The 27,676-nt window shown below is 49.4% G+C and overlaps 2 protein-coding genes across 2 annotated transcripts in view; both read left to right on the forward strand.

Moving 5' to 3' along the window:
* Window positions 1-7,186, forward strand: part of LOC144369218 (small ribosomal subunit protein uS5m-like) — a 23,770-nt gene extending 16,584 nt beyond the window's left edge. The window contains exons 8-13 of the mRNA XM_078028411.1: window positions 870-916; window positions 1,163-1,220; window positions 1,499-1,563; window positions 3,277-3,413; window positions 4,417-5,565; window positions 6,798-7,186. Coding sequence (XP_077884537.1) covers window positions 870-916; window positions 1,163-1,220; window positions 1,499-1,548 — 155 coding nt within the window. The 3' untranslated portion in view covers window positions 1,549-1,563; window positions 3,277-3,413; window positions 4,417-5,565; window positions 6,798-7,186. The remainder of the gene's footprint in view (window positions 1-869; window positions 917-1,162; window positions 1,221-1,498; window positions 1,564-3,276; window positions 3,414-4,416; window positions 5,566-6,797) is intronic.
* Window positions 2,661-27,537, forward strand: LOC144368940 (uncharacterized). The gene is made up of 6 exons (XM_078027895.1): window positions 2,661-2,667; window positions 3,277-3,413; window positions 4,417-4,613; window positions 24,209-24,414; window positions 24,651-24,856; window positions 25,930-27,537. Exons 1-6 carry the CDS (start codon window positions 2,661-2,663, stop codon window positions 26,125-26,127), a joined length of 951 nt encoding a protein of 316 aa, XP_077884021.1. The 3' UTR covers window positions 26,128-27,537.
* Window positions 27,538-27,676: the final 139 nt, after the last annotated feature.

A 27,676-nucleotide genomic window follows, 5' to 3' on the forward strand; every position in this document is an offset into this window, starting at 1 on the left:
TGATTGGGATTAGCTTCTTGTAAGTTAAGGACATGAGCCTTTTTTGTCTTATCATCTTTTGACTTAGTTTTGAATTTTTTTCCACATCGAAGCTTTAAAATCCACAGAAGTTTTAAACCTTAACATAGCAAATTTATCAGTCCTAGGTCACTTCTGGTTTGTGTTTTGCTTAGAAAGTCTCCTTTTGAAGATTATAAGTAAGTGCACTCATATTTCCCTCTAGGACTTCCATGGTTTACTTTGTTCTGTTTAAACTAGGAACTGGAATTGAAGCCCTTTTCATCCCAGGCCTCAGATGTCTTGCCTATTTTATTTTCCTGTGTGTAATTTTAAAACAAAGTACTTTTTTCAAATTAAATAATAAATGGTGGCAGCAAATAATGGAAGCATTTCTGCAACTTGTGATAGACCTCATTTCCTAGGGTAAAGCATTTACAAATTGGAAACTATTAGGTTTATTTTTCTGGTTAATTAAAATTGAAATTCTACTGAAATCATAGTTTTACTCTATAACAATGTATTTTTCCCCTATCCCTTCTTGTCATTTTAATCTCTTTGCACAAGTGCCCCAAAACATTTGCCTTTTATAAATATAGAGCATACTTAATTTTAAAAATTGAGTATATTTCATTTTATTAGAGATTTATAAAAGGTAATGTTATGTATCTCAATGTCAAGTCTGTCCAATGCCTCAGAACAGATGAGCACATCTCTGGCTTTCTTCATGGCTGGTTGTGCAGAGCAGGTGTTCTGTGGGCAGTTGAAAGAAGGGCGTGAAATGCTGTAGAGCCCAAACTGGGAGCTGGGGAGAGGCACAGGCTGGGTCAGAGTAGCTTTCCTTTTCATAAGTTTTGCTTTTTCTTTTGAAGGTTTTGCCATTGGGAAGGCCACTGAGCGGGTGGATGCTTTCAGGAAAGTACGTGCATGTTTTTCTTTGTTAACATTTAGTAGAAGATGAAAAGCTCTGTGTTCACATGGGGGCACTGCAGGCACACAGTCACGTATCACGAAGGAATCGTCAGTGTATGTGTGATAATGATATTGTGGCTAAGTCCTTATGTTTTAAGGTGCATAGGTGGAATTTTTTATAATAAAATACTTTATAAAATAGTTTTGAAACCCAGCGAGAGATTTAGGAGAATTTGTTCCTTCCTTTCTTCAGGCAAAGAACAAAGCCATCCACTATTTGCATTACATAGAGCGGTATGAAGACCATACAAGTGAGTGTGGGTCTTTTCTTGTAAGATTTGCAGAATGCCACTGTGTCCTGGTGTGTCTGTGACATGCCCAATGGGTGTCTTTGTGTTGCTCTGACTGCATTCTTACAAATGTGCAAAATGAGGAAACAGCCTGGCCTCGGGGGGTGGCAGGAGAATGAGTGGGGTCAGCGTCTGTGTGTCCTGTGGGCTGGCTGCTTAGGGCAGCACCCAGTGCTCTGTGGCTTTTGCAGACATTAAAGCCACATGCCTGACCCTCCTGTGTCTGCTTTACCCCCCAGTATTCCATGACATCTCGTTGAGATATAAGAGGACACACACATCAAGATGAAGAAATAGCCCAGAGGTAACTGGAAAGCTCTGACTCTCTGTTGAACATAAAGCAGAGAAAGCACCACAGTCCCACCCTCCCCCCTGGGGTTGTTCGCCTCTCCTTGAACTCATCCTGAGAGTGACAGATGGAAGTCCTGAATTAGGCTGAGGAAGGCCAGGCTCCTGGGGAAGAAGCCAAGGTCGGGCTGCACAGGCCCAGGCCTGTTCCTGGAGTGGCTGAGGCATGCAGAGCAGGTGGTGGTGGTCCGGTTGGATGAGTGGGCACGTGGTTCCTCCTGGAGCCTTCACCCAGCTGGACGGTGTTTTTTCCTGCCAGTCACGTGCTGTTCCTCTACAAGTGTCGTGGTGTTAGGCTTGTTATTTGGTGCTGGGGATTAAAGCAGAGCCCCACACCTGTGAAGCACGCGCTGTCACGGAGCTCCCCCAGCCCCTCACCATTGAGTACTGTTGAACTTCTATGATCTCTATTCATTGAGGCACTGGGTGAGCAGAAATGGCCTTTCTTGTCTTGTGGACAGGCCACAGGCAGTGTTGGTTATGGGGACAGTCACACCCAGTGCACTCTTGGTGCAGAATTCTTAAACATTTGGATTTGCATTTTGCTTGCAGTTCTGTAGTAAGAACCTGTTTCATTTGACTGTAGTTTTTTAAATCTCAGGAGTTCAGGTCAGGAGCTGGGCGCAGTGGTGCACACCTGTAATCCCAGTGACACTCAGAAGGCTGAGATAGGAGGATTGCAAGTTCCAGGCCAGCCTCAGCAACTTAGTGAGGCCCTAAGCAACTGAGCTACTGCCTTGTGCCTTCCTCAGTGCTGTCAAGAGGAGGAGGAGGGCCACCTTCATCAGGGTGGCCAGAGGTGGCCTCTGAGCAGGGGCAGTGTGAGTGAGATCCTGAAGGAAGAGGAGCACAGGGGCAGGTCTGGGAGAACGTTCCAGGCTGGTGCGTGCCCCAGGTAGTGTGCCCTCCTGCACAGGCCATGTGAGGACAGTGCAGTAAGTGGGGTCGGGCACGGGGTGTGTGTGTGTGTGTGTGTGTGTGTGTGTGTGTGTGTGTGATAATGATATTGTGGGGGGAAGATCCTGCAGATGTCTTTGTTTAATTCAGAGAGCAATGGCCAGTGAGAGGTTGTGCCCCGGAGCCTTGATTTGCTGAGGATCAAACCCAGTGCCTCACACATGCCGGGCAAGCGCTCTGCTCTATAGCCCCAGCCCTGGCTTGTGTTTTTGATGCTCTTCTGGAGGAGGGATTGCCGGTGGCCAAGAGCAGGGCACGTGGCTAGAGGGGAGGAGACCACCCCAGCACTGAAGGCCATCAGGGAGGTGAGAAAGCACTCCAGGAGCCACCAATTCAGGAGATGCTGCCACTTAGGCCAGAAGGTGTTCCCAGGAGAGGGAAGTGGTGTCGCTGCCAGGGCAGCTGAGTGGTCTAGGAGGGTGAGGACAGGCGTCTCCCTTGATGGTAACCAGGCATGGACACGGGAGCTGGCCTGGGCAGAGGGCCAAGAGTTTTCAGGCACTAAAGTTTTAATGTAAGTAACATCGTGGTTTCCCCCCCCACTACGTTTAAGGTAGATATTCTGTTTAATTTTTGTACATACCATTGAATAAATGTCGTCCTAGAAGTCACACTAGCTGGGGGTGGTGAAGCCAAAATGTCATTCCCTAAACCCAGAGCCACACGAAAGACAGCATGCTGGCAGGTGCTCAGTCCATTTCCTGTCTCCTAGGATACGGCCTGCGCTGCCACAGGGCCATCATTACCATCTGCCGGCTCATTGGCATCAAGGACATGTATGCCGAGGTCTCTGGGTCCGTCAACATGCTCAACCTCACCTGGGGCCTCTTCCATGGGCTCTCCCGCCAGGTAACCTTCCCTGGGGTTTGAGCAGGTCTGGCTATGCTGCAGACCAAGGTGCTGAGGGTCTCCTAGGGGCTCCCACGGCCACCTGCTGCAGTGACCCCAGGGCTCTGCTGCCCAACCAGAGCTAATCTTGTTTCTCAACATCACCTCACCGAGTCGTTTTGAACCAAATCTCAGGTCCCATTTTATTTCATTCGTAAATATTTCAGTGTATTTCTAAAGGATCAGAATCAGAAACCTGAGAAGTGGTTTCTGATTCTGATCCTTTAGAGGATCTAAAGGATCCGTTTACTTCTATGGTAGAGCGCTTGCTAGGAACACTTAAGGCCCAGGTTTGATCCCCAGCACTGGGGAAAAAAAAATGTCATGGTACCCTTACCATTCCTAAATATCATGACTCAGTATTATCAAGTATCGAATCTGTTCATTCAAATCTATCCATTCGTCCGATTTAAAAACTTTTTTTTTTACACAGTTTTTGATTCAATCCCATTGATTTGATTCAATCCAGTTGAGAAGATGTCAGCACTTCTAAAGTTTCTCCTGTGTCTTTTAAGTCTCTCTTGGTCTGTCCCTCTCTCTTCCCCCCTTGCTGCTGTTATGTTGAAGAAGTCAGGTGTTTTGTCCCATAGTGTTTCCAGGGTTGAGCACCCGTGGGGTCCTTGATGTCCTTTCCCCCCTGGACCTCCTGTGATTTGGTTGTTAGATCTCAGGGCTCCACCAGGTTCAGGCTTGGTGCTTGGCCCGGCAGGCACGTGCTTAGGGAGTTTGGAAGGCGAGGCCTGGCGTACCCCAGTTTGGGGTGGGAAAGTGGGCTGAGGCATCCCCCTGTGACAGCCACTGTGGTTTAACCACCCAGAATCAGCTGGCACTGCTCTTTCCCCCAAGCTCTCTGGTGGGTTCTGCACTCCCACCCCCACCCCACCCCTGTGGTGGTGCCTCTCACTCCTATAGCCACAGGGACCCTCAGAGACCTAACTGCTGTTCTCACTTTGGTCTTGCCCAGGAAACCCACCAACAGCTGGTCGACAAGAAAGGTCTCCATGTGGTGGAATTCCGGGAGGAATGTGGCCCCCTGCCCATCCTGGTCGCCTCCCCCCGGGGGGCCTTGAGGAAGGATCCTGAGCCAGAAGAGGAGGTTCCCAACATCAGGCTGGACTGGGAAGAGGTGAAGGCTGCACAGGGAATGAAGCGCTCTATTTGGTCAGGTCTCAAGAGGGCCTCCACCTGACCTTCCTGCCACCTGGCTCCCCTACTGCAACACCGTGCCTGCTGCCCTAGGCGCCTGGGACTCCCCCGTCTCATCTTGCTGTGTCACCTCTTTTTTCTTTTTTGAGGTAATTTCAACCTTCTTTATTTACAAATAAATAATTCTAGTTTTGATTTATTGATCACGTGATCTGTGCCAGGCAGTGTGACAGGGACATTATGTACTGACCTCAGTTCAAGACTACTTTAAATACTCCATGAAACCAGCAAAAGCAAATGGAGCAGGGAGACAGGAAAAGACCCACCCAGGGGTAATGTGCACAGGGACATGAAGGGCTGTGGTGGCTGTGCCCGACGCCCGCTCGGGCTGACCCATCCCTGGGAGGTGACCTCCTGCCCTGTCCCTCACAGCTGCACCCACCTCCAGCAGGGCCCAGGCTGCCCTGGTGGCAGGAAGTGCCTCATTGTTCCAACTTGAACATCAAGTGCCAGCAGCAGGAACCTCTTGTCACACGCTTGACACCTCTTGTGTGGTGTCTGGAGAAATGTCTCTTCACCTCTTTTTGCCCATTTGAAAAATTGAGTTATTTGTGTTTTTATCATTGAGTTGTAAAGATGCTTTAGTATTGTGGACACAGGCCCCTGTAAGGGGTGTGACCCACCATGTTCCTCCTCCGTGGGCAGATCATCATTTCCTGTTTCTTTGAATACTTTCTCTGCCCCCATCCTCCCCCAATCCTCTGCCTACCCAGGTAGGCCCTTGTCACAGTCCCCCAGTTTATTGCCTTTAAGACAATAGAGTAGTTAAAGCACAATTAATGCCAACATTTTTTTTACACATGTAGATGTGCAATGTATGATAACAACACAGAGACCAGGCAGGAGTCCTGGAAATATGCTGTCACCTGGTTCTCTCAAGGGGTCATTTGAAGGTGGACTGGTTAAGGTAAAGATGTGCACTTAAACCCTACTGTAAAGGAGTCACTAGCGTGACACAGAGCTGTAGCTATTAAGCCAGCAAAGAGAATGAGGTGCAATCTTAAAAATAACTCATTGTGCTGGTGCAGTGGCACACACCTGTAATCCTAGCTGCTCAGGAGGCTGTGCAGGAGTTTCCCAAGTTCAAGTGCAGCCTCAGCAACTTAGCAGGACCCTGTCTCAGAAAGGGCTGGGCAAACATACAATGCTCTTGATTTGTTGATTATACATATCCTTTGATTAAAGTCCAAACATAACGAGTCTTTAGAGACATTTTGTATCAGAAAAAAATAAACTTTTCTTTTGCAAGTTGCTAGATAATGTAGAAATTTGGTACAAAAAAAACAAAATGCATAAAAATGTGTATGTATTTATAGTGAATAGGATTGCCTGAGGCGCGTAATACTTGTTTATTTAATGTGTGCCCTTGCAGACAATTTTACATGTTTGTATGACAGGACATACATGTATGTGTGAGTGTGTGTGTGTGTGTGTGTGTGTGTGAGAGAGAGAGAGAGAGTGTGTGTGTGTGTGTGAGTGAGAGAGAGAGGGAGAGAGAGAGAGAGAGAGAGAGAGTATGTGTGTGTCTTTTATATACAAAAGAGGCTGAAATATCTATCCAGGCAGAATATGTGATCAGACCCAAGCCTGTGCAGGGAGTTGGGTGACCATTAACTTATGCTGATCTGATGGGTCACAAGTCCCAATGTGTATCACCCACACTTCAGTCAGCAACAGCAGCCAATCTCCCAACTGTAGCAGCATTAGTTAGTTTCCCTGCACACTCTGTGTTCCTGACATCACAGTGCTGTAAGTTGGTGGCCCTCGTTAAGCAAAGTCATATTTGCAAAATAGCATTATTTGTTTTTAAAGCTTTTAAAGACATGGTTTTCTTGGGGGGAAAAAAAAAGGCTTGGGACCCAGCTCAGTGGTGGATTGCTTGCATCGATGTGGGAAGCTATGGGTTCCATCCCCCGCACCACAGAACAAACTCAAAAAACCCTCAATCCAAGAGAAGGCAGAAAAAGAGGAGAAGGGGAACAAGGAACAGGCGGCCCCAAAGAGAAGCCTGGGAAGTTCAAAGCAGCCATTCCTAGACCGCACTAAGTGCAAGCCCTCTGAACACCTGTGCACATCCTGTCAGCGCACTGTGCTGTGTTCTGTTGAGCTTAACTTTGTCCTCCTGGTGTTCCCCTTCAGGGTCTGTCCACTTCTGGCAGCAGGCTGGTCCCGTCTCCACCTCTCCTCGCAGTTCTCAAGTATTTTAATGTTCTGCCGTACAGTGCGTGCTCCCTGAGTATGGTACATCTTGGAGAACTGTCCCATCATCATTCAGGTGGTGTCCCTCTATATGATTGGCAGTTTTCCTTGCACGTAGTTAATATAGTCTGAGCTTCATACAGTGACTACTGCTTTCCTTCACTAGAGTTGGCCCCGTGTTTCCCTCTTCAACACTTCACTCTTAATCTACGGTGGTCCCCTCGTACCCACGGTTCAGCTCGCCAAGGTTTCAGGTACTTGTGGTCAACTGCAGTCCCAAACTGTTAAGTGGAAAATTCCAGAAATAAAAAAATTTCCTAAGTTTTAAATTATATTTCATTGTGTGTAATGCTATGAAGTCTCGCACTATCCCCCTGAGGTATGAATCGTCCCTTTGTCCAGTGTGTCAACACTGTATACGCTCCCTGCCTGTTACTCACTCTTGGTAGCCATCTTGGTTATCAGATGGACTGTTGCAGTATTACTGCTGACACTCACATACCCCTGATTTTACTTAAAACTTAAGGGGAGCGATGGTGGGAAGTTTATTGAATTATGTTAAAATTATTCTATTTTACTATTAGTTACCATTGTCAATCTCCTCCTGTGCCTAATTTATAACAGTCATAAGAATGTAGATATAGGGGGAAACAGTGTATATAGGGCTCAGTGCCATCTGCAGCTCAGGCATCCACTGGGAGTCTCGGGATGTATCCCTTGGTGGGGGTACTACTGTATATTTTAAGTGGACTTCTAGACACCAAAGGGTTGGAACCTGTTTTTTGAACCCCTCTGATAATCTCTGATAATTGGTACGTTTAGGCCCCTGACGTATAATGTGATTATTGATCCAGTTGAAATAGCATCTGCTGTGCTTGGTACCGTTCTGTGTAATTGCCCTGGTTCTTTGTGCCTGTTTTTGTCTGTCTCTTCTTTTCCTGCCTTTTGATTCCATCTACTCACATTTCTCAGCACACCTGTTATACTTCTTTTTAAAAACCTTTTTTAGTGGTTGTAGTGTATACTGATAACTAACCCAGGTCCACTTTCGGATGACACTGCCGGGTCAAGACTGGTGTCAGTACCTCACAGCAACAAAGCATTCCTGGTGCTTCTGCCACCCCGCGTCACACTGTCATCTCACATGTACATATACAGTTCTCATCGAGGACATTTGTTAATTTTGTTCTGAACAAACTTATCCAAGAAAACTTAAGTTGTTATTCTTTTCTATGTAAGTCTCTTTCTGGCCGGGATCATGGTCCTTTTCTTTTAAAGGACTTCTTTTATCATTTCTTGCCAGGCAGCTTCCTGGTGACACAGTCCCTCCGTGGTGTGTCTGAGAGTCTCTATTTCTCTTCACTCTGAGGCTGAGTTTTCAGGACATGGCTGTAGGTTGCGGGGCTTTCACCTCAACACTTCTAAGTGTTTTGCTCCACGCTCTTCCTTGAATACTTTCTGAGCAGTTGGATATATTGTGTCTCTGTTCCCAGAGGCAGGGCTTCTTCCACTGGCCCCTTTAGGGTGTGTGTGTTTGATGGTGGTTCTGTTTTGGTGTTGGCTTGGCTTTCTCTTGGTGCTGCAGTTTGGATTCCTGGAGGCTGAGGCTGGGTGGAGTTGTTTTGTTGTTCCTTCTGCTTGAAGTTCTCTGAGCCACTTTGATTTGGTACTAATTTGGGAAGTTCTCCTCTTCCGTGGATTCCCATCTTGTCTACATGACACCTCTTATCTTCCCACAGTTCTTAGATGTTGGTTCTTTCTCTCCCTGTCTCCCTCCCCCTCAGCCTCTCGCCCTCGCCCTCTCCCTCTCCTCCTTTCCCTCTCCATCTCCCCCTCTCCCCCTCTACCTCTCCCTTCTCCTCCCCCACTCCTCTGCTTGTCTCCCTTTCTCTCTCCCTGTCTCCCTCTCCCTTGTTGCCCCCTCCTTCTCTCTCTCTCTTTCCCTCTCCCTCTCCATCTCCCTCTCCCTGTCTCCCTCATCTCCCTCTCCCTCTCCCTCTCCCTCTTCTCCCTCTCCCTCTCCCTCTCCCTATCTTGCTTTGCTTTCGTGTTTTGGAAGCTGAGACATTCTTTGCTCAGTGGAGTCCAGTATGTTAATGAGCTCATCAAAGCTCTTCCTCATTTGTGTCCCACCATTTTGTGTCTCCATCTCTTTCTGCCTTGTCCCCTCTGCTGGTGCCTGTTCTCTGTCTTTCCATGAGAGCCCTTGGCAGGTTAGTCGTGGTTGTTTGAGGGGTTCCTGGTCTGAGGGTCCCAGCATCCCTCCTGGTGGGAGTCTAGTGTCCGTGCTTGCTCCTCTCTCAGGCCTTTGCCTTTTAGTCTGCCTTGTAACTCTAGCACTGGGGAAGGGAGCTCGTGGAAATAGGCCTTGAGGAGTGTCCAGGAGTGGGAGGCAAGCTTTCTGTGGCCCCTCCAGCGGGTCCCTGTCTCCTGAGCCTGCATCCTGGGCTGGGAATGTCCCTAGTGCTTCTCCCTGTTGCCCTCTTAGGTGGAACAGCAGGACTCAGGGTGCTGGAGCTGGTTGCCTGCCTTCCCCCAGGTGACACAGGCTCTGGTGATTCCCAGTTGTTCAGACTCTGATAAAGCAGTTTCTCTAGAGGGCAGCCTTGTTAGGAACAGAATGCTCTGGCATATGTCAGAAAGGTCCAGAAACATGAGGAACCTGGAGACAGTCTCAGTGGGAACACTGAACTCCTGCAGCTGAAACCCACAAAGGTGGAGGGCCCCTGTGATCTGGCGGTGGTTCTGAGTTTTTCTTTTTCTTTTTTCTGTTTCTTTCTTTTTTCTTTTCTTTTTTTTTTTTTTTTTTGGTACTGGGGGTTAAACTCAGGACATCACTCTGCAGAACAAGCTCTGCCCACTGGGTTCCCTCCCTGGAGTTTTCAATATTCAACTTGCCTACTGAGCCTCCAGAAATCCATCAATTACAACCTGCCTTTGCCAAGACTAGTATACACATTTTCATAGCAGCTTTGTTTATAGACAAGAACTGGAAACAGTGTAGATGTCTATCAGCAGGTGAGTGGATGCAGACTCCCCAGGCCCACCTTATGAGACAGTTGATCACTCAAAAATAGGAAAGGGTGAGCTATTGGCACTTAACCTTGATGATGCTCAAAATAATTATGTTGAAAGAAGCCAGATTTAAAAAAAAAAATAAAACATGCTGTATGATTCCGTTTATTGAAACTTCTAGAAAGTATATAGTAACAAAAAGCAGATCAGGGGTCACCTGGAGATGTGAGGGGGGATGGTGGAGGTGTGAAGGGATTGCAGAGAGGCAGGAAGAAACTTTTAGGGTGATAGACATGTTGTTTACATTGATTGTGGTGCCCTCACAGCTGATGCATAGTATTGGAACTCAGCAGAGTGTGCTTGAAATGTGCAGGTTGCTGCCCTTCATTGAAACTGTTTTTTGAAATTAGCTACAACCAACAGGGGACAGAGAAGCCCCCAAGTGGTCTCTTCCTTTACTGAAGACTATGATGTAGAAATTGATTGCAGAAGAAATCTCTTTCCTGTCCATGCAATGTTTTGAGCTTATCAGTGCTTACCTGCTGCGTGGCTAAATCGATCCTGCTTCAAATGCTGGGCGAGATCTTCAGGGGTGTAAGTACCACGTAGGCAACATGATGCCAAAGCGAGGTCTGTGCCCCCAGATGCAGGTCCCTTCCCTCATGCATCAATCCTTTGGGGATTCCAAGGCCTTTGGAAAGAAAGTTGAGGGGTCCTGGGAGCAAAGAGGGTTGGGGATGTGCCAAGGGATGAGTAGGAGGTGCGCACTGGGAGGAGGACACTCCACACGGGCCTCCACTGTGCACCCAGTGTTCCACGAGGCTGGTTCAGAGCCAGGGCTGCAGGCCAGGCACATCTGGGAACATTGCAGGTTCAGGGGACTCTGCCGAGCCTAGAGAAGGGGATACTGGTGCTGAGCAGCATATATCAGGGAAATCGGTCGCTCCCACCTGACTGATCCCTTTCCAGGGCAGTCTTGGGGCCCTGCTGCAGGGACACCCAGTGAGGATGCTCGAGGAAACCTTTCTGTCCAGGAACGCGGTGGGCCTGGTGAGGGCTGGGGTCCTAGGGCGAACTGGCTGCAGCTTTTTACCTGAAGTCCCCCTGTCCCGCCCCTTGATGATCCTCCTGGAGTCGGGCCCCAAGTGACTTCTCCGTTGGCAGCCTTTGGGAGGCACCGAGGAACTGTCTGGGGCCCTGTCCCTGAGGGCCACAGGGCTTTCAGTGTTTGCTGACTTGAGTCTTGGGGAGTTTGTAAGGAGGACTCCAGCCCTCCACCTCTACCCACCGACATCCAATGGATGGCTAAAGGCAGAATTAGAAGGGCAGCATCTCTGCCTCAATATATGGCCCATCCATCCCCTTTGCCTGAGTCACCTTGGATTTGTTACTGGACCCTGCTGGCTTCATCAGTGCCCACCAGCACAAGGAACAGGAAAAAAAAAAAAAAAAGAAAGAAAAAGGAAAAAATCAAGAACTTTGATCAAACTGGGGAGAAGCAGCCAGAAGGCTTGGAAGAAGCCCCTGACCCACAGAAGTGGTTACAGTTTATAGAAACAAAACCCAAGTGATCTACATACGTGAATTTCCTTGGCCTGAAGAAAAGCAAAAATGGGAAAAACACAGAAAATGCCTAGGCAGATGGCCTGTGCCCAGGCCTGAGGAAGGGCAGGACCCATCTTAGCTTTCCTGGCTCCTGAGGTGGGAGTAGGGTTGCAGCCCGTCTCTATTTTCAGCAGAAGAAAGTTGCTCTTAATTCAGAATCCAGACCCCCACCCCCATGCAGTCTGTTTCATGTCCCAGGAACAAGGTCTGATTGATGTGCATCTGAGAGCCAAAGCAGGTGACACAGCTCTCCTGACAAGGCACCACCTGGCCAATCCTGGGAAGATGGACAGACCTCAACTGGTCAGGACCACCTGCTTTGGCAGCTGTGCAAAGCCCAAGCCCTTGCCCTCATTCCCCTCTCTATAAAAGCTCCAAGTCATTGTCACCCCCTGAAAACAGGCTAAGATGTGGGTCCCCTGCCTTCCCCGTGTGGCTGCACTGATAAAAGTTCCTTTCCTGCTGGGCATGGTGGTGCATGCCTGCAATCCCAGAGATTCTCGGGAGGCTGAGGCAGGAGGATCACTTGAGGTCAACCTTGGTGATTTTGTGAGACCCTCAGCAATGTAGCAAGACCCCTTCTCAAAACAAGAATAAAAAGGATTGGGGTGCGCTCAGTGGTAAGGCACCCGGGTTCAATTTCTAGTCCTTTACCTGGAGCTGAAGCTCCCTTCCTCCTTTTCTTTTGCGGGTTAAAGCTTCCCCTGTGCATTCAGTGTCATTGGACTTGGAGTTATCATTGACCCAACTCATAAGTTCCCATCTCTGGTATCTCCACCTCCTCTTGGTACTGGGGATTGGACCAGGGGCTCTGCCACTGAGCTACATCCTCAGCCCTTTTAATTCTTTATCTTAAGACAGTGCCTCAATAAGTTGCTAAACCTGGCCTCAAACCCACAATCCTCCTGCCTCAGCCTCCTGAGTCACTCTATCACAGGTGGGTGGCACTGTGCTCGGCCTGTGGTTGCATTTGGATGCAGTCCAAGCTGCTGCAGGTTTGAGGAATGTTCTGTGGGCATCTATATAACAGTACCTGGACGGGGGTGCTTTCTGCAGGGGGCGCCAGACCCTCTCACTGTTTTTTTCTGTGGATGTCTGCCTGGCCTGTAGTGGGTTGGTCACAGGACATTCAGGAGAGATCTAGGGCACTGGGCAGTGCCCTCCATCCAGCAGGTGACCTGGCAGGAAGAGCCCTTGCAGCAGGGAAGTGGGGTGGCACTCTGTAGGTGAAAGCACAGAGCTCTCTGATGACTAGTGACTAACACAATGTGAAGCAGAAACATCCCATGAACTTCATGTTCAAGTACAAAGCTGGCTAGGATGACTGGGTGGCATTGCAATCTCCTGAAGGTCCTTCTTGGATTCATACAAAAAGAGAGAGCGAGGGACTAAGGGGCAGGAAGGAAACACAACTTTTTCAAATACTGAGATCTGGAGTCCAGCTCCTGCCATGTAGTCAGTGAATGAATGGATAATAATTGTTTTTACGGGACCATGTGACCTGGGGCTGCTCGGCTTCCTGTGGGCCCTCAGCATCCCTATGTATAAAGCAGGGGCACAGACCAAGGGTGCTGTCAGCTTTCTGTTGCTGTGACAAAGCATCTGAGAGAATCCCCTTAAAAGGAAACAGGGTTTCTTTTGGCTCATGGCTGCATAGGTCTCAGTCCATGGCACCTTAGCCCTGTTGCTTTGGGCCTGTGGCAGCACAGTAGGACATCCTGGCAGCTGGAGCACATGACAGAGGAGGCTGCTCATCTCTGGGTAACTGGGAAGAGGGTGGGTAGGACTGGGCTGGGTCCCAATATCCCCCTCAAGGTCACACCCCTAAGGATCTCATTCCTTCCAGGAGGCCCCACCTACTAAAGTTTCCATTATGTCCCAAGGGCCACAGGCTGGTGACCAAGCCTTTAGCACATGGGCAATGGGGACATTTGACATCCAAACCACAATACCAAGTGATCATTAGCTGGGGGCTAACCCCTGGTCTCCGGGCCAACCCCTCCCCACAGCCCAGGCCTGGGGAGATTGACTGCATTCTGCAGGACACCCACTGCAGGCAGCTGCCTCAGCCAACTGGGAAGTCCTTAGCAGAGGCTCTTTTATTTCACGGGGGGTGGTACCAGTGATTGATCTCAAGGATGCTTGACCACTGAACCTTATCCCCAGCCCAATTTTGAATTTGATTTAGGCTCAGGGTCTCACTGATTTGCTTAGTGCCTTGCCATTGCTAAGGCTGATTTTGAAATTTTTGATCCTCCTGCCTCAGCCTCCCGAGGTGCAGGGATTCCAGGAGTGCACCACTGCGTTGGCCAAGGGGCTCCTTTTTGGCAGTGGGGTTTCCTTGGAGAGAAAGCTGACCCTGTCCTGGGGTCATCCCTGATTTGCCCCCACAGCAGTGCTTTGTTACTTTTTCTTTTCTCTGGAGGGCAACTCAATTCATACCTAGTAAACATAGCCCCACAGGTTCTCTGATTAAGAATAGTGCAGAGCTGGGGGGCAGTGGTACATGCTTGTAATCCCAGACACTCTGGAGGCTGAGGCTGGAGGATGGCATGTTTGAAGCCAACCTTAGCCATTTAGTGAGGCTCTGAGCAACTCAGTGAGACTCTGTCTGTAATGAAGTATTTTAAAAAGGGCTGGGGATGTGGCTCAGTGGTAAAGCACCCCTTGGTTCAACCCCTGGTACCAAAAGAGAGAGAGAGAGAGAAGTGAAGAAATAAGGGAAATCAAAACTCAAGCTAAGATCTTAACCCTGCAAACGCAGCTGGTAGAGAAACGTGCTGAATTCAGGGCTATGAGGATTCACCTCACCAAGACTCAGGTAGCAAATGCTCTCCAAACCTGTCACCCTCAGGGCTGGGTGAGCCCTGCGGTAGAGCACTTGCCTAGCATGTGCAAGGCCCTGGGTTCAATGCCCGGTGCGGCAACAAAAAGAATTTCAAAACCCCATGTGATCTTCAGGTCCAGGGAGAGCAGTCAGAGCAGCTGTCTTCCCCAGAGACTGGGCCTGGGAGGATGCCAGGGGGCTCATCAAAGGTCCGGGGAATTGCCACCAGTGCGGCCAAGGTCACTCCTAGATGGCAAAATGAAACCTGTGAGCCACGTTTTCTGTGACTCTCAGGAATCCCTTCCACACCTCTGTCCTTAAAACAGGGAAGAGTAATAATGTCACTCAGTCCCTTTGTAGTGCTGGGACCACAGTGGTCTTTAGAGGAGATCTCATGGCTGCCCTGGGTCACCCCCTGCTTCACATCCCCTTGGTGACCAGTGGTCTCTTCCCACCTGAATGCTGTCCAGACCCGACTCCTGGGGTGCAAGCCTTCCCCTCCACCCTTTACCAGTGCTCACCAGCTGCCCTGGGGCATGGGAGGCTGTGACCCAGGCTTGGGTAGGGCTTCCCCCTTAGCCAGAGCCGTCCTGAGAGCCCCAGGCTGCAGCCCCAGCCTGGAAGTGGCTGCCTGGAACAGAGCAGGAGGTTGCTCCCTGTGGCCCCTCTGGCCCCTCTCTTCCTCCTGTGGAAGGAGCATGTGAGGAATGGCTTGTCCTTAACCCTGTGCAGAAGCTTCCAAAGAAACCGCTTCAAAGCCCTGGAGCAGGGGAGGGTTTTGAAAGGTTTGTGGAGCCATCTGAGAAGAAATGGCAGAACTTCAGAGACGAACAAGAGAGCAGGAGTTCCAAGCCTCATTCGATGGAGTTTCTAGAAAAACAGGATGTTGGTTGCAGGAGCCAGATGCAAGCCAGGCTCAGATGACCCCATGGAGTACCATCAGGCGACCAATGGCCACTTGAAAACTGTATCTTAAAAGAGCTTCCAGTCCTGAAGCGCAAACTATGCCAGGGGCCTCCAGGCTAAATGACAGAAGCAGGCACACAATGACACATGGCCTGTGACCTCACTCATGGAGAGTATAATACAGATGTACCATAGAAGTAGAAAACATTATTGTGACCAATATTTTCATAATGATGATTATTAGGATGGCCTTTCATGTTGGTTGTGATAATTGACAGCTGTCATTTTACAAATAATGTTGATCAAACGCTCCCTCTGGGCCATGCTCTAGGCCAGCCACTCTACCTGCCTTGCCTACCTGATCCTCACAGTGTCCCCAAGAAGCCAACACAACAAACCAGAAAGCACAATGTCCCTGCTAGCAAGTGCAGGACCTAAGTCTTGAACCCAGACACAGAGACCAACCAAATTCAATGAAATATTTACTGGAATACTGGTAGAAATCTAGGAGAAGAGGCTGTGGCCTAGAAATGGGGAGGGTTGGCTTCAATCCTCAAAACCCAAAGCTGTCAAGATGGTTCAATTGACCATCCACGTTAGAAACTACTCTCCAACGAAATATGCCCCAAACATTGTCAAAACAGAGGGACCGATTGGGAGGAAATGGCAACCCAGTAGAACAGGAGGCACGAGGAGAAACACAGATGAGCACTATGCACGGGAGGAGGTCACTGGATCACAGCTGGCAAGAAGATGAACACAGGCTCAAATGATGTGTTTTATTTATTTATTTTTTACCCAAATTAAGGATGTTGATAATATGTGCTGGGAGGGGATAGGAAGATAAGCTTTTTTCATACACTTTGGAGGCACATTTAACATTATCCATGAAACTTAAAAAATGCACGAATGCTATGCTCCCTACAACACAGAAATTCAGGTCTTGGGACGTGCCCTGGGAAGCTCCCAGAAGGAAGTTCATTTCAATGCCGTGTTAAATTATAAGACGTGTACAAAGCAATGGCCATTGGCAGGAAGTCTGTGGCCACAGTGAATAAGGAGGCACGTGCTGACTGCAAGTTCTTAGGACCTGTGGGTGGAAAGAAGACCCTGGACCACATGTTTCAGCTGTGGGACACAGACACAGCCCTGAACATAGGCTGGTCCAGCGGCACTGTGCATCTCTCCAGATCCACACGGTGTGGAAACCGCAGCCATCACTTGGCTTTAGGGACAGTAGCTGAGGTGATTTTCTTTTCTGAGAGATAGGGGACCACGGGTGACTCCCTAATAGACAGATGACCAGAGCCACCTCTGGGGAGAGTCTGGGCCAGGAGGTGATGGGAGAAGAGGAATTCGATCATCTGTTTCCATTTTTCTGTGATTTGGTTCAAGTGGTAAAGCGGTGCTATTTATTAATTAATGGATCAAATAGGTTCATCATTGTTTTAGAGTACAATTAGGTGCCTTCAAACTTTAGGCTACATGGGCACATTTGAGAACGGTGCCAGCCATTCTCTCATCCTTTGGGTCATTCCCCTCCTATGTCCTGTGAGACATTTTCTATGTGAGGCTTGAAGAAGAAGAAGAAGAGAATATTCTGTAAAGAAAACCTTATGATCTGTGCATTATAAAATTGAATGGGTTCATTCAGAAATCAGAAGTTCTATTGAAAGCTCTTTGCATGAGGCAAATAAAACTTATTTTTAGGCATCCTGGTGAAGACAAGGTTTTATCTTTTTGTCTCATGTCTGTGTTTTTCTTTTTATTTGTTAGAATGAAATCCATAGGTTGGCAGACCATTCTATCAGATGTGTACCTAGATGACATTTCAATTACCCACTTTTACATGGTAGACATTTTGTACATGAACACTGCCTGTCTGCAACTTTTTTTAAAACAGGACTGGGCTCAGGAGCCCAAATACCAATGTTAGCTGGAACATGTTCTCCAGTTTGGCCTATCTGTCAGTATTCCCTGAGGTCATCTGTTCCATGAGCTTCGTTACTCCTGCTCCCTCACCAGCTTTCATAGAAACCACATGCTGTCTATGAGTCAGAGACACCAATCTCACAACATAGCATTCTTTGAGTATCCAAAGTCCCACTTTTCACTTCGCCATGCCTGACATTGTCGGTAATATTTATCGGCAAATGTGAGATTTTCAAAGATCCAATTCTATGTGCTCCTTTCTCAAAGAGCCTTAGGCAGGGCTATAGCATACATAAATATGAAGGAAAGGCCTAGTTTTTAAAATGTCATCCATCGAATAGTTGACACATATCTGAGATATTTTTTATTTTGGAGGAGGTATTATTTAATAGGGAAATCCAACAGCTACATGATAGTGAAATGAGAAGTCTTGCATCCATTTTATTCTTTGTGATGATTTTGATGAGTAAGGATAAGATACTTTCTTGTTCCAATGAAGATGTTGCCCACTTCTGTGAATGGATGCACCGTGTCACCCACTACTTGCATATCTGCATGTTGTGCTTGACATTACCATCGTACTCGGCAGGTGGCAGAAAGTCAATACTGAAGTTCAGCTCTGGTGTTCTAGCAGCTGTGCTGCAGATCCTTGGTGTGCCACCTTGTGCAATCCATGCTGCTCTGTTCATGTTCCTATTGACGTCCTGGTGATGAGCATCATGGTCTCCTGGTCTTGAGAATGGCCAAGCATTTCTCTGTGAATGTGGAAGGTGGGCATGTGGAAGGCTTCAGGGAGGAGGGATCATTGATCATGTACTCTAATCCATGTGCCTGTTTAATGACCTGTTTTTCTTCTTGGGTTTTAAGGGAGACACTGCCCTCAAACACTTCTGTGCAGCTGGGAATGCAGGCTTCTGCTTCACCTTGAAGGAAGCATTCATGAATCCTTTCCAGAAGACATGAGAAGAGAGAGTGAGCCTCTGGTAACATGCAGGTTCCTTGCATTGCCCATGGGCTAGAGGAGAGAAGAGTTGCTTCATGAGATTTGATCCCCTTTTTCCTGAAGAGTTCCACACGGAGGTGAGTCCCCAGCATGTTTAGACATCATTTCAGACATCTTTGTTGATGGAAATGAATCACACCCCCTGATGATGTGGAAGAGCTAAAGATGGGTTTGCTATGAATTTTCTATTTCATTTCTCAGGGCCTGAGTCAAGCCAGCCATTGTGCTGTCAGCGCATGAGCTGCTGGTCAAATGTGAGGAAGTGGTATTGCTTTATGAAAACACCATCCTGAGTCAGTGAGCCAGAGGCAGCCTGCAGTCCCTGTTTTCCTGTAAAGGCAGATTGCTGTGGATGGCCTCTGGCCTCATCATGCAGCCCTGCTCAGAGTAGGGGATTGAGGGTCCAGGCAGATCCCAGTTCCTTTTGACCTTTATTGCCATTGGGCCACCCCAGGGTCCTTGGACTCTACCTGGTCTTCTGGCCTGGGTCAGGGAATGTGAGGTTTGGAATCCCCCTCTGTGGCAGGATCCCAGGCCCCCAAGCCACTTGAAGGCAGCAAATCCTTCCCTAATTGTGTTAGAGGGGGAGGATTCTCCCGCCCATCCTCATCCATGCTCATCCCTCATTTTGTAGCTTCGCACCTTAGGACCTTTATTCATTGACTTACGCTAAGATGAGTCAATCAGCAGTCTCCCAAGGGTTTACATTGTGGTAATTGACACCGAACATCTGTTTTGTAATTAAACCATTTTGGAGGACACAGTTGAGTGGCATTAAGCATGTTCATGTTGGTGTATAGGCGTCACCACCATGCATCTCCAGAACTCACGTGGACATACTCTTGCCATCAATGCAGAATTCTAGTGCCCTTGAGGCCCAGGAAAAGAACATTGTACTTTATCTTTTTATGAACCTGATAATTGAGAATCTGAGATAAGTGAAATCCTACAAAATTTGCCTTTCTCTGGACACGATCATTTTCAAGGGATGCAGTTCACCCCCACTCGTGGGCATATCAGGTCCACTGCTAACTCTGCGGGTGTTTCAATTGCACTCTCGGTGACGGTGGTGACTGTGTGCACATGAGCTGTGTTTCCAGCTGGGATCCCAGGATCTAGGGTCTTTGGTTCCACGCAGCCTATAGGTTGCCTGTTCCTCCAGGTGTCTGCAGGCCAGTGGCATGAAGGCCCTGGGCCTGGTGGTTTCTTTAGGTGAGTGCAATACGTGTCCACAGTGTCGTGGGACATGATGGACTATAAATAGAAGCAATGCCTGGATACTCCTGGGATCTCAGTAGGCTCAGCCTGTGTGCTGAGAATTGTTGTGACCTCCTAATTAATGGAACCCCAGAATCCCAGAGAAAAGGGCAAGTCCAGAGCAGTGGAACCTCACTGTCTCTGAGAGAACTTTTGGGGTGGGGGGCCGGGATACATTGATGTGAGGACTCTGATGCAGAGTCACGTGCTCCGAATCCAGGTAGAGGTGCTCAGGAACAGCCTGGGCTGGCACGTGGGTTCCCCACCTGCACACCTGTGGAACATCTTGGGGCTCTGATTAGCACAGCAGCCTGACCACGTGAGGGCATCTGCTGTCTCTGCGTACAGTGAGCTGGGTTTTCTTCATGTCCTTCAACAATTCCACATAACACCAGCTCTGAACCCAGAGTCCTGGGCACTTAGTTGAGGCTCCATCAGCTCCCACCTCTCTCTACCTGACAGAGCCCTCCTGGCTCCCTCTGCACTCATTACATTGAAGATGAAACCCTGGAGGGTGGGACTTCCCGTCATCCAGAAGTTCCCAAACACATTCCACTGTTCCTGGAACTCAAATGGTTGGGGGGGCCACAAGCACCCTGGCATCCATGTGTGGGAACCATGGTAGTATAATCAAGAAACAGGAAGTAGAGGGGATGGACTAATCAGTACAGATGGCAGGGCCTAGTACAGAGTGGAACGGAGAGTTCTCACCCGGGGTGATTGTTGTGATGTGCACAAATGCTCTGCTGGTGCTAGGGTGCCCGCATGGTTTCTGGGGTCTTGAAAGGCTACAGATGCCCACAGAGTGTTCTCAGATGCACAGTGGGAGGCCCGTTGCAATATGTACATGTGGAAGAAGTAGGAGACCCCCTTAGTGTGGAGGTGCCATCTAGAAGGCAGCCTCACTTCTCTGAAAAAGTTGATTGGAAAAAAAGGGTCCGTACCTGTGCCCAAAGGGTCATATATGCTCCTGGAAGTTGGTGGTGGAAATAGTTCTCCATCCATTAATCACTCCCTCACTCACTAATGTCCTTGTGTCCTTGAGAAAGGCTCTCCCTTTCCTGGTTTTCCTGAATAGAAATCCTCTTGCCTCTTGGGTGAATAGGGTTATGGGTTGTGCAGAGGGTGGTGGTTTACTGAGCATCTCAGAGACTGTCCTTTATGGAGCCTAATGATCCCAACTGGGGAATGAGGCCAGGGTCCTAACTGTGGTTAGTGTGAGGACACCATGGGTTCAGAGAGGGAAAGAAGGACAAGGGAAACTCAGATGTCCCTTCATGGCCCCTGGAGTTAGAGGACTTACCCCTTTGCACCTGGGATCAGGAGACCTCATTTCCTCGAGGACACGCACACTCAGACGTTAATCTTGAGTGTGGGTTCCTTTCTGGGGTCCAGGGCTGTTGTTAGCCACCAGGAATGACAGTGCTCTCCATGCTGAGTGGAGCCAGTTTTTGCCAGGAAAGAGCCCGTGGTCACGCCTTGTGCAAAGCATCCCACGCCAGGGGCTCCCATCCCTACATTCCTGTCCTAAAGGAAACCACTCAGAGGCAAGGTGGGTCCAACCACCTCCCATGTGTTCACTCATCACTGTGTTCCAGCATCACCCCAGTTCACAGTCCTGATGGGATTGGATGTGGCTCAGAATGTCACCTTCATGAGCTCTACCCTGCCACGGCTGCAGTTCTGCAGTGGGAGAAACTCAAAACCTCAAAACACATGCACATGAAAGAAAAGAGCAAGAGCCAGAGCCCAAACAGGGCCACATGTGGCAAGGACAGCTGGAGTGCCTAGGTTGGGACTCAGAATGATGTCAGTGGGTGGCATTGCTGCTGACACCAGCATGATAACAGAGAGCCAGCCCTGCTCATTTTGCGGAGCAGTGTGTTCGGGAAGGCAGAAGAAATTGAGAGGCAGGATTGAGTTTGGCCCTAGGAGGAGGTTGGGTAAAAGGCCAGTGTGAGTTGGAGGGCCTGGGCAGATAGAGAGAGGCCAGGGCACACCCCAAAGCCTGGAGACTGCACTTGATGTCCAGGGTTGTGAAACACCACCTCCCCTCTTACTCACAACTGAGAGCAATGGGCATTGATGAGTTCAGTTTGTGTGCGGCTGCATCCAAGGTGACTCGGCTAGGCACCTCTGTTTCCTTGACTCAGGAGGCTGGGAGTCCAGGCTCCACTGAGGCTCGGCCGGGAGGATCGGACTCTGAGTTTATGCCTGTGTTCCTGGTAGGATCCATGTTGGCTGAGCCTCAGTGTTTTTGCAATGAGAGGATGGGTGACTGTCATGTCTTTATCACAGGACACACTTGCTAAATGGATTTGTTTGCTCTGGGGAGGAAAGAGAGAGAGGGGAGTGGTGCTGGAGACAGGGATGCAGACAGGGGTCATGGACTTGGCATAACTCAGTCTTGGAGGTGATATCCCATCACCTGTACCCACTTCAATTCCCATGAATGCAGAGGCTGAGCCCCCTTGAGGTGAGGGGTGAACCGGTTCTGGGCAGCAGGATGCTGTGGTACCTCGGAGTCTCTGTGAGACCCCAACACTAGACACACTTGGCCCTTTTGAAATCTTAGGAGAAGCCTTGGGAAGTTGTATGGCAGAGGGGAGCAGCCTCTGCATCTCAGTCCCCTCCAACTTGCCATGGTGTAGAGAGGGAACTGCAGCCACGATGGGACGGACATTGGCCACGTCCCTGTGTGGGACACAGGCCTGATTGAGTTGGGGTGCATTCTTTGTCTCTGCCCTTCTTGTGATTGTCCCATCTCTACATTTGTGCTTTAGCCACCTGTGAGTCCCATCTCTGGTTTCAGAGAGAATAGAGGGTGTTATGGGCCAATAGACACAATAAACCCTAGAGATTAGATGCTACCCTACTTTCCAGAAAAGACTGGGCACACCATGAGTTGCACAATGATGGGACCAGGGTCCAAAAGCTGCTGAGAGGGAAGGACTGGTTGTGAATGCATTTTTGAAGGCTCCAAGCTGGAACTCTAGTGGCACCAAGCAGGGCAGATGCTGGTGGGGATGTTTGGGTAGTTGTTGGTGAACACCTGCGCACCTGAGATGTTTAGGCATGGAGGAGAAATCAGCAGCTCATAGGGCTTTTGAAAGTGGTCTTATGTGAAAAGAGGCTCAGGTATGGGCACAGGAAATGACATCATTGCCTTGACAATGGATCAAACAGAACATGGAACCCTGGTATCCTGGCACCCACTTAACTGACCAAGCCATCCGAGCTCATTTGGTTGGAGAAACTGGAGGGAGAAGGATGTTCTCCTGTGGTTGCAAACAATGCCGAGCCTCAGGCTCCCAGGAATCTCAGGGGGGCCAACTAGCCCTTTTGTGGATGCACTGGGTGAGGCTTCATCTTAGACGCCAGAGCCTCTGGCGATTGTCGCAGAGGAGCTCAAGAGTAACAGTGAGTAGCACAGGGCAGGTGAACCCAGCAGGCCCTCTAGTCTGATCCCTGATGAATGGCCCAGGACTCCTATTCTGACTGTGTGTGTGTGTGTGTGTGTGTGTGTGTGTGGGTGTGTGTTTGTACTGATGGGAACTGTCCCATTGTGCTTTGACTCTAGTGTATTGGCACAAGTCATTTTTCTGTTTGTCACCATTTCCATTTTAAACCAACATTCTTGGTCCCAACACAGGGTGAAAATGATGAGAACACGGAGGAGCCCTTCAGGGTACAGAGCCTTGAACCTTACAGGCAGGACCAGCTTAGGAATGAGCTCCTGCCTGTCATTTGTGGGAGGAACCTACATTTCAGCGGCAACATGGGGTTAATCTCCTGGGATTCCATCCCCACCCATCAGGTGCTGGATCTCTTGTTCCCAAGGTAAGCACCAGACCACCAAGCCCAAGTGTGTAGCCCCCTCATGCCTGGGTCTTGGGGCTGCCATGTACCTCTCAGGGACCCAAAGGTTTGTGATACCTAATGAGATAGAGGACCACACTCATAGTGGAATGTCAGTCCCGAATGGGACGAGTCCTGGAGGTGCCTGCCACAGCCTTGCAAGGGGAGTGAACTCCGCTCTCAGGCAGAGAAACCATCCTGACTCCAGCTGATCCACAGAGGTCCGTGGAGCAGTCCCCACACACTGGGCACCACAGCTCAATGGTGTGCACTGAGCTCATTCCCAGGTGGACTCAGCGAGGCCAGGTGGTCTTTCTGGTGTGATATTGGCTTTGTGAAGAACGTAGATCTGTGCCAGAGGCGTCTCAAAACTCAGGCCTTGGGAAAAGCACTTTTGGGTTAATAAAGACATGTTAATTTCCATAGTGGGACAGAGCATCCTAGCTGGGACATAGCTGGACAGGGGCTTTGGACATGGCGGCTCCCACACCCAGAGATATGTGGGAATCAGCAGTTTGGGCTCATTCACTGATGAACATGGAGAAAGCACCCCCTGTGTGAAGACACGTTTCCAGTCACATTTCATAATTCATTGAAAAATAGGGTGCAAATGACTGCCATTGTGTCCCTTTTCATGGGGGTCAGCCTCAAACCGCAGGTGCCATGAGTACATATCCTACATGTGACTGCATCCCTGACTCCATGGGGCATAAGTGCACGTTGTCCTCTTCAGTGACTATGGTGGACCCCTGGACCAACTTCAACATGGAATGGGCTTGGGGTCAAGAGGGTGGGCTCCTGTTTCCAGAATAGGGACCTGCAAGGTGATTTGACTTGGGAAGGCTGAGGAAAGACTGCTCTCCCCAGTGTAGGGTCAGAGGTTTTCTCTGGAGGCCGTGGTGAAGGCAAGGCCAGGGTTTTGCTGACTCCACACCTTCCTCCCCACAGTGCCTCACCTTCCTTCCTGGGGACCTGGGTGAACCTCTACTCCGAGGCTTCCCATCAGCCTCCAGGCTTTCTGAGTCTGCAGCAGCTGCTATCCATGTGGCTCCTGCTGGGAGGCTTGAACCTGGAACACCAAGCACACCACCTCCTGGCCGCAATTGAAGATGGCAAATCAAGCCAGGCAAAGCCTGAGAGCCAGGCGGACTGTGGTGAGTACCTAAGGGTATATGAGGAAAGGTCCGACTGTTGTCCCACTGCAGGGAGTCTGTATGCCTGGTGTTGGGCTGGAAATTAGGACAAGCCTTTGTCCATTCAGGAAGTGACCCCAGTCTGCAAAGAGGTCCTGTGTGGGCCAAGGGCCTGAGTTCTTCCTGGCAGCAGAGGTATTGTCTGTCTGTGGGAAGGTCAGGGAAAGGCAGTCATGTTGGCATCTTTTCTCCTCTAGCTACAAGCTCAGTTCCTGTCACGGCTCCTCAGCCAACCCCAGAGCCAGAGCCTTCTCCCAGGGAAGGGGCAGAGCCGGAGTCCAGGACATCAGGGGTCTCTACTCGGTCCTCCCCAAGGCCCCAATATAACAAGCGGATGAGAGGCAGGTGCCTCATTCACGTCTACCTGGAAAAGGAAAGGACAACACAGTATAGGAGCATCCTGGTGAGTCTTCGAGCAGGGGAGTCTCCTGGGAGCCCACAGTGGGGAAGACGAAGTCCACAGCAAACACTTTGGACTAGGCCTGTCTTCTTGAACTGGAGCTTCTGGAAGGTCAGGAAGGAGAGCAGAAAGTGAGGAAGAGAGAGGCGGGAGAGCAGCAGCATGCCAGGTCTGGGTGCGAGTGGGCCTGCGTGTTTTGGGATGTGCAGGTCAGAAGTGCAGGAGTGAGTGCTGGGTTCAGAGGAGGTCAGAGAAATATCGAGGGTACAGGCCATCCTCTACTGACCTTGGTATTGAGGAGGAGTATATTGAACCGTGGAGGTTGAAGCACAGGAGTTGGCAGTCATTTTCTTGTGTGTGGGAGGGGATATGTTGCTGGTTGAAGGGAAGGGAGCCATTGTAGAATGATTAGGGTGGGTAGGTGTGGGTCACAGAGAACTGGGGGCCTTGGAGGGCCCCATTAGTGTCCTAGTTTGCATGTATGTGAATAGAGATTTAGCGGCTCTCTCTGCAGAATTTTCCTGGGTGTGGAGTATCCATCATGAGACTCTGGTGTCCACCTCCAGGGGAGCTATGTTGAACCACTGCACCTGCTGGGTCCGAACCTCCTGACACCCTAGCAAGCACTGACACTCTCGAGCCCAGCAGCTTCCATGCCTATCATTAAAGAGTCCTAGTGTGTGTTGTGCCCTGGCTGTCAGGACCAAAGCACCTAGGGTTTGTGCCTGGTCCACACAAAAATGCAGCTGCATCCCAGACCAGAGCAGGGATATGGAAGTGCACTGGACCATTCCTCCCATCTTGATGGGACTAGAGTGTGTCTGTACAAAGTCTTTTGGTCCTTATTCCCTTGTCCCTGTAGGGCATAGCAGGTTGAAGCAAACTCTTGTACCAAGATTGGACTCGAGGCTCATAGGAAGACCCCCACATGATCACATGAAGGCCTCAGGTAGCAGGGTATCAAGATGGTGCCCTTGTGTTGAGAGCTCACTTGTCTCTGATTGTCCTTGAGCACTGTCCTCTGGGTAGCTACTCCCAAATTCCCTCTCTGATGAGCTTTCTCCAACCCTGCTCAGGTGACCTGCCAGGACAGGGCTCCAGTCATCATCCGCAGGGCCTTAGATGCACACTTGCTCCAGCAGGAGGACCCAGAAAACTACGAGCTTCTGCAAATTCTCTCGAACCATCAGAGTAAGTGGAACCATCAGAGGGTAGGGAGCAGTGAGTCACAGTGGGCTCACGATAACTGGGAGCCAGAACACAGTGTGCATTGACCCAGTGCCCAGGATGAGTATGGTGGGACTTGTGCATAAAACAAAGTGTAATGATGGGGCATAAATCTGCAGGTTCTTCATGTTCCCCAGGGGCTGTGGACCTGCCTATCATGTGTTCTTTCCTTGGCCTGAGGAGGCATTGCAAAGCTATTATCCACAAGGGGCCAAGAAGAGAGGCTTCTTTGTCTTGTGTCAAAGAAGACAGACAACCACAGGGTGCCTACTTTGGTGGCTTTTCCTGACCTAGATGAGTACATGAGAAAAGCAGTTCAATGAAGAATCATTTCTGGCTTCCAATCTTTCTATTCATTGCAAACTGAGTTTACTTAGGACCAGAGGCCATTTCTAGAGAGAAGAGTGTGGTAGAATAGAACCCTTCACAGCTTGTAAACTCTTTTGGAGAGAGAGAGAGAGAGAGAGAGAGAGAGAGAGAGAGAGAGAGAGAGAGAGAGAGAGAGAGAGAGAGAGAGAAAGAAGAAGAAGAAAGAGGAGGAGGAGGACGATGAGGAGGAGGATGAGGAGGAGGAGGACAATGATGAGGAGGACGAGGAGAAGGAGGACATGGAGGAGGAGAAGGAGAAGTAGAAAAATGAAAATAAGTTGAAGGAGGAGACCATGAATAAGAAGGTCAAGATGACTTTAAGAAGAAGCATGAGGAGAAGATGAAGAAGAACAAGAACAAGAAGGAGAAACACAAGCCGAACAAGAAGTATAACAATAAATTGATTAAAAATGTGAATGAGAATTATACTCATGAGGAGAAAATGCAGAAGTGGGGAACTCAAGAGAAATATATATCTCTGGATGGCACAGCCCTGCTGTGGACATCCTCCACCTACGCTCAACACACCTCCAAACCATACCCCTCCAATTAGTGTAGCCCTGTATGAGTGGATGAATCCACTGGCAAGGTGGAGGCACCCACCATCAAGTGCTTTTCCATAAACCGACCTGTGATCATTGCTGCAGTGGGGAGAAAAATTTGAACACATGAGTCTTTGGGGACCAATCCAGATACAAACTCTAGCTGTTTGTCTTTGGTGGGTCCAACGTGAACTAAGAAGGTCTGGGGTACAAGGGGCTATTTCCTTGAAAGGTGTTCCTGTAGGGGACCTCCTGTGCATAGAGGGTCCTCAGGGAGGAATCAGTGGGGAGTCTTTGGTGCAACAGTAGCTGGATTCGGGGGCTCTCAGGTCTGTGTGTGAGACCTGAGCTGGCAGAGGCTCTCAGTTGTGGGGGATGTTGGGTAGTGTATTCCTTGAGTGTCACCTACCACGCCTCTGCCCCTGCCTCTCCAGAGCTGAGGATCCCTGCTGATGGAAACGTATATTACGCCCTGGATGGCAGAGTGGATTATAACTTTCTTCTTCAGGAAACAGCTGCCAGCAAGTTGTTTAAAGTCAAGCCAAAGGAGGTAAACAGCCACCTTCTTCAGTCTTTACTCCTGGTGCCACTCCACATCCTCCAAGGGGACAAGAACCTCAGGTTCTGGATGGATGTTTTAGAATGCCCACAGAGCCAACTGCCAGGCTGGGTGGGGTGCAGGTGC

Source organism: Ictidomys tridecemlineatus, chromosome 12, assembly GCF_052094955.1.
Source record: "Ictidomys tridecemlineatus isolate mIctTri1 chromosome 12, mIctTri1.hap1, whole genome shotgun sequence".
Taxonomy (NCBI): domain Eukaryota; kingdom Metazoa; phylum Chordata; class Mammalia; order Rodentia; family Sciuridae; genus Ictidomys; species Ictidomys tridecemlineatus.